The following is a 12,325-nucleotide window of genomic DNA, read 5'->3' on the forward strand; positions in this document are numbered from 1 at the left end:
TTGAGAGAGAAAAAGGAACGGCAGTCACCTAAAAGAGCCGTTACAGAAAGGTGCTCTTGTTCCTTTCAAAAGCCTCTGAGTTAAGGTCTTGCAAAACACAGTTGCTTAATAAGTCATTCAATAAAACTGTCCAGTTAACATTTTATGGCCAATTCCACAGGCCTCTGCAGCGCTTGGTGTTTTGACTCTTCGGAGACGGAGTCTAAAAATGTGTTTCTTTCACAATTTTCTGTAAGTTTATGTTCTTTCTACCCACACTTACAAACCTAAGAATAGTTCAGTTGTTTTGTGTTGGGTTAGGTTGGGTCAGCATTATGTCTTCCAGCCAAGGTCTTCATAGGCATCTGTTTCTTCATAAGTCCGGCTGGCTGGCCTGGCCACCCTGGCCCTGCTTTCAGGCAAAACAAAAGCCCTCAGGTGACTCTTGTTAACCATAGAAGTCAGTCTAGTCCGGTTAATTCATCCAAGGCAGTGCAACTGGTGGAGCCAGATCACCCCCAAGCTACTCCAGGACAAGCCTTGTTAGGAACCCTTTGGATTGACCTAGTTAGGTATAGTGGTATAGTTTTGTGGGTGCATCCATGATGACTCCTTGGTTTGACATGGAATGCCATATGAAACAGTTACGGTCCTACTGGGCCTTGTAACTCTATACCCCAGGAGGCACCCCGTGGGGTGAGCTAGCCGACTGGGACCAGGCTCTCTTGACCTACTCCGTGTGACCTGTCCTCTGCTGTGATTGGCTGGTCAGGGACCCCGGTAGTCTCAGTGGGGGGTCCAGCTTGGGGTGGAATTTCAGAGCAGGCTAGTGTTTCCACACCTGTGGGGGGTCCTGTTGTGTGAGGAGGGAGAGGTGGGAGACAGAGAGACACATAAAAGACAACTGCAAGGATGATGTTTTCTCACAGGGTTTGTGCCTAGAACACCAAAAAATTGCCTTTCTAATGAGCTTCATGCGCACTTCCTCGTCTCCTTCCCACGTCTACTTCATGGTCATGATAGATCTGCACAGCCCTTGTTTTTATTGAGATAAAGAGGAGCTGAAAAGCATGTTTAGTGTGGTTTTCTTCAAAGGAAGAAAAGCTGCAGAGTGAAAAGACAGTTTGCTGATGGAGCAGATATGTCGTCGGGGAAAGGTTGGATGCTTTCCATGCTGATGATCAGCCTCTGAAGACGAGAGAGACGCTCTCCCTCAGAAAGGACTAATACCCGGTTTCCTGATTGCGATGGAACTAATGCTTATGAGTGTTTTAACAATGCATCTTTCCTGCAACAGCCGAAGATGTAACGTTTTTCCCAAAACACCATGTAGAGAGAAGTCGCTAAGTGCATCGTTTGAGCATTTGTCGCTACGGATAGGATCGAAAGAAAGGCAGCAACTCTCTCAATTCAAATCTTAACGTAGCATTATAATTATTTCACAAAACTGACGACGGATCAGCTCCTAGAGAAATATTACCACCTACGGCTGCAAATATTGAGGCGGTTTATTCCAATGTTTATCGAATAAAAATGCACAAAATCACTGATTTGGCACATCATTGGGCACATTGTAGGCACACATCATGAAATATGTTGAGACAAATTTCAGACAGTAGCCTCAATTTATTGAACATGAAATAGGCCTTGTATTTATATTTTAATGCAGTCATCTCTGTTTTCATTTGAAGCATATTTTTACACTACAAATGTTTGTATCAATTGCAAAGACATTGGTAACTTTGTATGTGTAGTCAGCTTTGTTCTGAAGTAATTGGCGGTCAAAAAGAGACGCATAAACTATGTGATTCTATGTTTAGCAGAGAGATCTTCTTTGTATAAAGTGACGTGTTAGCTGTTCTACAGAGTGGTCTGTGGTAGGCTTTAGATTACAAATGTTTTCAAGTGCAACGTTAACAACAATGGTTTTGGCAAACAGCTCGGAGATTTAATGATGCTGCCAAGAATCTTCTAACGATGAACTTCGCCTTAAGATGCTTTTGGGAAATCGTGTCCAGGGTAGTGATGAGCATTTGATATCCAGAGACAGGAGAGTGAGAGCTGACGGGCTCTGTCTGTCTGTCAGTCTGTCTGTCTGTGTGTCTTTGGGCTCTTCTCCTCTTTACAGTGTGTGCTCTGCTTTGATAGCTGATCTGCTTTGATGAAGGTCCAGTCAAGGGAGAGAGTGTCGTACAGTGCAGCAGAGTAACTGTCAGTCATTTTGCATAATGAAAGACTGCTGCCTTGGATTTTTCCTCGAAGTGAAAAGCAAACACCTGAGGTTCATGGAGTGTAACAGTGATGAACCTCCGCTCTGCTCTAATCACAGAACAGCACAGTGTGCCACACTGCACCGTGCTGGACTGAAGTCGGGCAAGGATGAGGCCTTTCAATTATAGTTCCTTTCACAACCTTTTTGGAAGTGTTTTACATTCGTTTTACATTAGTGTTTCACATGGGTAAAACTCTTCAAGTCCACACTTATATTTATGCGCAACCATATGTCATTAATGAATAAGAACTAGAGAATAAGACAACACAATAGCCTATCTCAAGGGCACATGGGTAAAACACTCAACGTCCACGCACTCCAATGCACAAGTCTCTCTGGTGCAGGAAGGGAAAGAATGGAAGGATGCGGAGGAGGCTCTTTAATTCCAGAGAGGAGGCCGACCATCCGTCTGAAGATGGCTGAAGGGGAATGGCGTTTACGATGGTTGCCCTGGCAATTGATATCCTTGCTGCTAGGTCCTTCTCTGTGTACACCATCGAGGCCATATCCTTGAGGGCTTGGAGAGCTGCACTTCTCTCTGTGTGGGAAAGATGCTTTTATTACGTCCCTGATCCATGAAGGGCCCGATGAACTTTGACCTTGGGCTTGATTGCCCTGGTAACGCCAAACAACGACAGTGGCCATTCTTTAAGAGGACTAAACAAGGACTGCAAGACCCCCACCCCAGTGATTAAAAAAAAAACGTTGACTGTTGAAAAGTTATATCCCATAAATAGAGTAAAAATACTCAATTGTGTTTTTTAGACACAACTGCAAACTTAAAGGCGTAGGGCAGTCAATGAGTCGGTCTGATGGGAATCTGTCATCAGCCTCCTCCCTTGCTTGAGGAACAATAGAGGAGCAATAGAGAATGAAAGACTTACCTGGACCACCTATTGAGATATGCTTTTTGTTAAGTAAATCAGATGTTAAATAAGGTGAAAAGGAGACTGGAGTGCCTACTTTAAGTCTCATAAATAGCCTAAATGATTTTACTGTAATTCTCCAGTAGGCAACCAGTGGACATGACGCATAGAGATGGATATGCGTTGCTAACCCGCAGTTTACAAGTGTTTCCTCAGTGTTTGGCGTTTCTATGAGACTGTTGCGAGAACAAAACGTTTTATTTGCGTCCTACCCTTTATTACGAATGCAAATCTCCATACCTTTGTTTCATTAGCACATTGTCATTATGCCTTTGTCCCGTTAAGTGCTCTATCATCATGGCTCTTTTTCATTCGCGTAGTCGTATCTAAAGACTTGCTTTCATTAGCACCGTGTTGCAAAGGCTGTCTTTTCATTACAGCACTCAATGTTTAATGAGAAACCCCCCCGTGTGTTTACACTGTTCCTATCCCTGACCGCCATTCATGATAATGCTGATTGACTGTTTGTGGGGGATGTTTGAGCTTGTCCCCTAAAGATTGGATCCTCGCACAGTTATTAAACCCAACGAGATCCCTCTCCTTTTCTCTCCTCCTGTTCTCATCCCTCGCTCCAGTTGGAAATCAAAGGAAAAAAAGTGAAACATTCCTGTAATCAAGGGTGCACTGCATGAGCCAAGGAGACATGGCGGAGCAGCAGTATGATAGATGCCTTTACTGACAGATCACTAGATGACAGATCACTTGCGTTAGAGCTCTCAACAGGAGGACCTGTACACACAGGCTTCTACTGCTACATTTTCATCATTCACTTCGTCTGCTTCAAGAGGAGGAGAAATGAAGCTTCTTTATTAAAACCAATCCAGAAGGGTGGATAGCAGGAAAAACAACCCCCAAATGTTTTTGTAGTCATCAAGAAAAATAAATGCATCTAGTCGATGTGACACTCCCTGAACGTCTGAAATGGCATATTAATATCAGCTCTATGCTGTTTCTCAAAAACAATGAAAGTAATGTGCAGGGTCACATATCAGGTCAATGCAAGAGTTGATTAGGAAGGGTCTTGTCGCCTCTACTTTTGACCTGACGGTGAAAATGACACTGAATTAATTTGTGTTCTGTTTCTATCAGAGGAACATCTCATTTGCTCAATGAAACTACAAGGAACAATGTTCCCCCTCACGTATTATCTGATTCTCTTCACACTCCTCTGTCTCCCACGGTTCCAGCTTTAGGTAACATTCCCAGCATTTGAATGACATACTGTAGCTTTACTGTGTCCCGTGGGAAGATTATTCCAGTGGATGGCTAGCGGAGTGTTGTTTTTGGCCCCTGTCTACTTGGTTTACACCTGATTTTGGAAAAGTCGAACTTGACTGGGAGCCTTAGCTCATATGCTAACTTGGTAATGTTCAGTGACATGGCTCGGAGCCCTATGGCATGTGTCATTGTCCAACCAGGATTTTGCTGCTGCTGTGCTCTCAGAGGAGACAGGGAAAGTGTGGTGGGGTAGATTTGATGGACCATCTATGTGTGGTCTTAGTTTACTTGCAGAACCATTTTACTGAGCAATAAAATGTATACATTTATACAGATTATGTGTCCCAAACAACCCGTTATGTGTCCCGAACTTCATTTTAATGTGGGCGAAAAAGTTTGTTATACTTCTTGCTAATACCTTTACAATGTGACAACAGTGAAGTATCAGACAAACAGGGTGACATATCAACTTATTCTCCTTTCAAACATGTTTATTCTTCAAAAAAAATTCTGCTTCTAAGTGAGTAGTAAGTGAGCAGTCTTCATGTCTGTTTTATTTAATTGAGACTAGAGGTCGACCGATTCTTATTCTTCAACGCCGATACCGTTACCGATTATTGGGGGACCAAAAAAGCCGCTGCCGATTAATCGGCGATTTTTATATATATATATTTGTAATAAATGACAATTACAACAATACTGAATGAACAATGAACACTTATTTTAACTTATAATGCAAAAATATAGTGTTGGAAAAGAAAGTAAAAGTGCAATATGTGCCATGTAAAAAAGCTAACGTTTAAGTTCCTTGCTCAGAACATGAGAACATATGAAAGCTGGTGGTTCCTTTTAACATGAGTCTTCAGTATTCCCAGGTAAGAAGTTTTAGGTTGTAGTTATTATAGGAATTATATGACTATTTCTCTATATGCCATTTGTATTTCATATACCTTTGACTATTGGATGTTCTTATAGGCACTTTAGTATTGCCAGCGTAATCTCGGGAGTTGATAGGCTTGAAGTCATAAACAGCGCTGTGCATCCCAGCATTTCTAAGAGCTGCTGTTTAAATGAATGCTTACGAGCCTGCTGCTGCCTACCACCACTCAGTCAGACAGCTCTATCAAATATCAAATCATAGACTTAATTCTAATATAATAAACATACAGAAATACGAGGCTTTGGTCATTAATATGGTCAAATCCGGAAACTCTCATTTCGAAAACAAAACGTTTATTCTTTCAGTGAAATACGGAACCGTTCCATATTTTATCAAACGGGTGGCATCCATAAGTCTAAATATTACTGTTACATTGCACAACCTTCAATGTTATGTCATAATTATGTAAAATTCTGGCAAATGAATTACGGTCTTTGTTAGGAATAAATGGCCTTTCAACAGTTTGCAACGAGCCAGACGGCCCAAACTGCTGCATATACCCTGACTGTGCTTGCACGGAACGCAAGAGAAGTGACACAATTTCCATAGTTAATATTGCCTGTTAACATTAATTTCTATTAACTACATATGCAGGTTTAAAAATATATACTTGTGTATTGATTTTAAAGAAAGGCATTGATGTTTATGGTTAGCTACATTATAGCAACAATTGTGGGGTTTTTTCACGAATGCGCTTTTGTTAAATCATCAAGTTGAAATAGGCTGTGATTCGATGATAAACACTTGTTATGCAACACAGAACAAGCTAGTTAACCTAGTAATATCATCAACCATGTGTAGTTAACTAGTGATTATGTGAAGATTGTTTTTTATAAGATACGTTTAATGCTAGCTAGAAACTTACCTTGGCTCCTTGCAGCCACAAGGTCCTTTTGATGCTACACTCAGCCTGCCACGCAGTCTCTTCGGGAATTGCAATGTAATCGGCCATAATCGGCGTCCAAAAAGGCAGATTACCGATTGTTATGAAAACTTGAATTTGGCCCTAATTAATCGGCCATGCCTCTAATTGAGCCTGTTTAAGAGGATCTCAGCTTGTCTGCGTTTGTTCATACAGGTCTGGGCTTGGTGCTCCATGTGCATCGCTGGCATTTGGATTATTCTATTATTCTAATCAAATGGCTGAGGAATGTGCTTGACAGGCACAGCCCACCCCTCTCCTTAGAACATACACAAGCATGCATGCACGCAGTAATGCACACACACACACACACACACACACACACACACACACACACACACACACACACACACACACACACACACACACACACACACACACACATGCATGCAGCAACCCGCACACATGCAAGCGCACTCACACACACTACACACACACTCCTGACCAAAGCGTCAACATCCCAGATGGCTTATCATGGGGAACTAATTCAATATCACTGTGCCTGTTTTAAATGTCATTGGATGAGTTCATCTGGAGTGACATGTTTTTCATGGACCAAATAAAGGAGCTATATTGGGCTCGGAACAGACAGAACAGAACAGAACAGACAGAACAGAGCAGAGCAGAGCAGGGGGGGGCTTCTCTGACCAACGCTCTTAATATCTGCTGGAAATCTAATGGTCCTCATGAAGAAAATAATAAAGTCAGGATTTGAGGAGCTCTGATGATGCCAATGAGATTCTCATGAACTCCTTCCAGTCGATATAGGCTTGGTAAATCCTCCACTGACTGACTTTTTTCTCTAGAGGCTGCCAAGCCTGCCATGTCAGTCACAGAAATACATGCCTTTTCTGATGCTATTCATTGGGTCAAAGTGGATTTCAAAGGTCAGAAACGGAGCTCTGGTTGATGTACTGACTGTGATGGGGCTTTCAGTTGATATTGGTTGTTTTGACACTGTTGTCAATATACTAACTCTACGGGGTTTTCTGTCTCGCCTACCTACTTCTTTTTCTGTTCAACTCATCATGTCATGTGTAGACATATACAGGATGGTGTGGAATGAAATGGGAATGGCCGGACTAGCGGGGGTACACAACATTCAGTCACCCATTGTCCGAGATAATGACTTCCCTATTGAGTCTGACCCTGGTGACCTTGGAGACAGACAGCAAGATGCCCCCACCCCAGACCCTCCAGGCATCCCTGCCATTTGGCATTTTGCCCACACAGATTTCCTAGCCCCAGCTCCATGCCTCTCCACCCCTGCCTAGCCTCCTACACAGCCTCACGCGGGCTGTTGCCGCTCCTGGTCACCTGACCCTGGGCATGGCTATGAAGCTGACATGGAGCTCTGAGCTATCCTCATCTTCTGGGTTAGAGGGTCACAGAGACACAGTGCTCTAAATGTGAGAGGTTGCTGGGTCTCCATGTGACAGGGTAGATGGATGTGCAACCTGCTGGTGGGAGGGAGGCCGGTCAGAGATGACGGGTACAGCAGAGATCCTTAAAATCTTCCCTCATCCCCTCTCTGTTACCATAAAGGGCAACTTGTAATCTGTATCGACAGGCCTATCCAGGCAGCACCCTTCACCATGTTCAGTACCAGCAACCCTCATCTCAGCTTTCTCTCTGTTAATGTCAAAACAATGCATCGTCATCATCCTGTCTGGCTGTTCTAACAGACTCCCTCTCTCCTTCCCTCTCCCTCCCTCTGCAGGGTTCCTAAAGCCCCAGTGCTCGCTGGCTCCGCCCCCTCAGCGAGGACGCTCGGGGGAGGCCTGCTCCTGTTTCACCGGCATGTGTCACCTCCACCACCCCCGGATATCTACAGGTAACACTCAACGCCATCTCCACATCCCCTCGCCATCTTCCCCGTCATGGCAGACTCCGCACCTGGGAAGACACCTGTATCAAATAAGTATGAGCTAAGATTTGCCAATGGATAGAAATAGTATATAGTTACAGTGTATTATACAGTACATTTTACATACTGTATAAATTGTTTTATTTGGTGAGATAAACATACAATTCCTGGTAGTAGGAGCATTTAGTGTAGCAAATTTGAATGTCTGAACATGCCATGCCAAAGCAGTATATCCACAATGCAAGATGTTGCTTGTTCCGTTCCATAGCTACACGCACACACCCACCCTGAGGTGTAGAGCTGTCAGAGCCAGAAATGTTGTTTCCATGCAGGGTTCAGCCAGTCAGTCAGTCAGCCTGATGATTCATGTATTCTTTGCACGTGGAGGCCCGGTGATGGACATGTTAACAGTGGTGCTATGAGACAGGCCTCTGCTCTCATCACCTCCGCTTTCTCTGCTAGGGCAGCCGGGTCAGGTGAGGTCAGCGTAGCAGTGCATTCTGAACCTGACCCTCTGGTATGTGGGGATTGAGGGACTGTACTGTGCTGTTGCTGTGTTGTTGCTGTACGTGGGCATGCCATGCTGGTGGCTTCATTGGCTCGGAGAGGAAGATTTGTCTCTGAGTGCTTGTTGTAACTTAACACCCATGTCATGTGAGGGGAACATGCCTCGGACAAAGGCGACGAGACGACACCCAAACAGTGGCACCTTGGATGAATTTACAGGAGAGGAGAGTGGTACATTAGTGTGATTTTGTTCTATGTGGAACTTTACAGACAAAGCCCTGTTTTAGCTTCACAACTTAGAAAGGTTGTTTTGAAAATCGAATTTCTCACATGCGCCGAATACAACTGGTGTAGACTTTACCGTGAAATGCTTGTTTATCAGCCCTTCTCAACAATGCAGAGTTTAAAAAATAGTAAGACAAGAAAAATAAAATACACAAGAATGGAGCTATATACAGGAAGTACCAGTACCAGATCAATGTGGAGCTATATACAGGAAGTACCAGTACCAGATCAATGTGGAGCTATATACAGGAAGTACCAGTACCAGATCAATGTGGAGCTATATACAGGGAGTACCAGTACCAGATCAATGTGGAGCTATATACAGGAAGTACCAGTACCAGATCAATGTGGAGCTATATACAGGAAGTACCAGTACCAGATCAATGTGGAGCTATATACAGGAAGTACCAGTACCAGATCAATGTGGAGCTATATACAGGGAGTACCAGTACCAGATCAATGTGGAGCTATATACAGGAAGTACCAGTACCAGATCAATGTGGAGCTATATACAGGAAGTACCAGTACCAGATCAATGTGGAGCTATATACAGGAAGTACCAGTACCAGATCAATGTGGAGCTATATACAGGAAGTACCAGTACCAGATCAATGTGGAGCTATATACAGGGAGTACCAGTACCAGACCAATGTGTTGCTATATACAGGGAGTACCAGTACCAGATCAATGTGGAGCTATATACAGGAAGTACCAGTACCAGACCAATGTGGAGCTATATACAGGGAGTACCAATACCAGATCAATGTGGAGCTATATACAGGAAGTACCAGTACCAGACCAATGTGGAGCTATATACAGGGAGTACCAGTACCAGATCAATGTGGAGCTCTATACAGGGAGTACCAGTACCAGACCAATATGGAGCTATATACAGGGAGTACCAGTACCAGATCAATGTGGAGCTATATACAGGGAGTACCAGTACCAGATCAATGTGGAGCTATATACAGGGAGTACCAGTACCAGACCAATGTGGAGATATATACAGGAAGTACCAGTACCAGATCAATGTGGAGATATATACAGGAAGTACCAGTACCAGATCAATGTGGAGATATATACAGGGAGTACCAGTACCAGATCAATGTGGAGCAATATACAGGGAGTACCAGTACCAGATCAATGTGGAGATATATACAGGAAGTACCAGTACCAGATCAATGTGGAGATATATACAGGGAGTACCAGTACCAGATCAATGTGGAGATATATACAGGGAGTACCAATACCAGATCAATGTGGAGCAATATACAGGGAGTATCAGTACCATAGTTTGTCATAGACAGTCCTTGAACATGCTGAAAGGGGGGCCTGATTGAAAAGGTTTGGGAACCCCTGACCTAGACCACCTTACACTTGCAACTGGCAATGCAGAACATGTGAATGAAGGGGGCCGTGTGTATTCAAAGGGTCTGACAATAGAACAATATTGAACAAAAGGGACTGTAGAAAAGCTTTAGCCAGGCAGAACAAGAACCCACTACGCTCTCTGTCTCTCTCTCTCCCCCACACTTACTTTTTTCACGGACACGTCTCAGCACGATCTGTGAGGTGGATACACAGTTAGTTTGTTCTCCCTCATGGTTGTGTGTTGCAGGGCTGGTGTGATTGATGGGTACATTTTGAACTGTCAGAACCCAGTGATGGTGGGCACGTTTCCTGTGCAATTCAATATTTTTCTTGCACACCAACTCTATAAATGGTTACTGTATAGAACTGTGTCAAAGGTCAATGTTTCTACTTGAACTTTTTCCTTATTTCAAGCCACGACCACATGAAATAGTTATCTTTGCCTGGGTTGATTTAGTAATGCTCCCTCTGAACTGCGCGCTGCCGGGCAGCTCTCCCAGGACAAAGGAGATAGAACTTCACTCAACTCTCTCGAGTTTTCCCCGTTAGTTAACACTATCAACGTGTCCATTACTGTGGCAATTGTGATGGAATCAAGTCAATTTTAGCCACTTTCAATGTCGCATACCGAAACAAAACCAACTATGCACGAGATGTTGTAGGAGGAAAGCATCAGAGAAGGATTCTATTCCATTGACGCGCATGACACAGACCGGTGCGGCATCACCAATCAGAGCTGCCGTAGGCCTATATGCAAATAGACCATTGCCATATGGATCTGTGCCGTTTACTTTTAACTGGACTGTTTGCAGCATGAGTGGTCGTAAGTAGATGCGCTTGTTTTGAGATCAAAGCGAGAGCTGCATGTAGCCACGTGTGCACATTTTGTTCATATCCTTTGCTAGTTAAAGAGTTGTTAGCCCAGTTCTAGATCATTTGTAGTCAGCAATGGGGGAGTGGTTGTTTCCTACAAGAGCACAACATGTGTACATTTCTAGACATGATGAAAAGCCAGTCAGGTTAAGAGCTTTTGTTGTCTTAAAGGGGCAGTGTTGTATTTTGATACTGGCTTGAATAAGCTACGGGTAACTTCATTTGTCTGATTCTCTGTAATAAGGGTATGGGAATAATAATACATTTTATTTTGAAAAGTGGAGCAGCAAACAACACAACATATTTCAATGTTAATAAGTTATGGGATGCATTTTCTCCATTGTTTTTTATGGTTGACCACTCTGGTAGGCCTACGTTATTATGAATTAGGCACAGTAGCCTACTTTGCCACTGTTAAAACTACAACTGAAAGCAGATACAGCCTCAGCAGACCTAACATTTGCTCAGTTACGAAAAGAAATTGACGGAACGTTACTGACAAGTGACGTGACGGGAATGTGCGAGACGGTCAGATTGTGTTTTCTTATCTTTTAAGTGTTTCGCTATTTTGCAAGTTCAGTGGTGTTCCCTGGCCTAGCTGCTGAGAGCAGAGAGAGAGAGAGAGAGAGAGAGAGAGAGAGAGAGAGAGCATTGTGGTTTTAGTCACAGAGAGGATCAGTAGTATGTACAGCCTAGCTAGAGTCGGTCCTTTATACCCAGAGTCATAATCATGGATCTAATTATGGAATGTGTTGCTGTAAATCTCTCATCACCACATCCAGCACACACACCCATCCTAGCCCGTCCGCACATCGGTGTGATTGTCCTCTAATCCTGTCCCTCGGCCTCCCGGCCATAGCCACAATGACAAGCTGCTGTGGAGGACAAGGGGGGCTGAGTGAAGACGTAGCAGAGGATTCTGGGAAGGTTGGTTGGCCTCGCCCGGGGAGTCGACTCCAGCGATGATGTCCTGAACTCCCGGCAGCACAGTGATGTGGCCACGCTCTGGTTTCAGGGGTTTCACATTGTTTTGAGTTTTCAAAAACAAACCCTTACTGGAAAGAGACCGTGAGAAACAGTATTCAGGGCTTTTTTCTTTTCCAGAGATAATTTTAAAAGCAATAATTTTGTTATTTATTTTTAAAGAGACCCCCAAAAAAAGCTG

The 12,325-nt window shown here is 43.6% G+C and overlaps 1 protein-coding gene across 6 annotated transcripts in view; it reads left to right on the top strand.

Moving 5' to 3' along the window:
• LOC112231051 (retinoic acid receptor RXR-alpha-A) overlaps positions 1-12,325 on the top strand; it is a 161,068-nt gene that overhangs the window by 24,766 nt on the left and 123,977 nt on the right. For 5 of the 6 annotated variants that reach the window (XM_042311744.1, XM_024397573.2, XM_024397575.2 and 2 more), the window contains one exon: positions 7,978-8,178. In XM_042311744.1, the coding sequence (XP_042167678.1) occupies positions 7,978-8,178 (201 nt within the window). The remainder of the gene's footprint in view (positions 1-7,977; positions 8,179-12,325) is intronic. The other variant, XM_024397576.2, reaches the window with a different exon arrangement.

Source organism: Oncorhynchus tshawytscha, linkage group LG33 (genome assembly GCF_018296145.1).
Source record: "Oncorhynchus tshawytscha isolate Ot180627B linkage group LG33, Otsh_v2.0, whole genome shotgun sequence".
Lineage (NCBI taxonomy): Eukaryota > Metazoa > Chordata > Actinopteri > Salmoniformes > Salmonidae > Oncorhynchus > Oncorhynchus tshawytscha.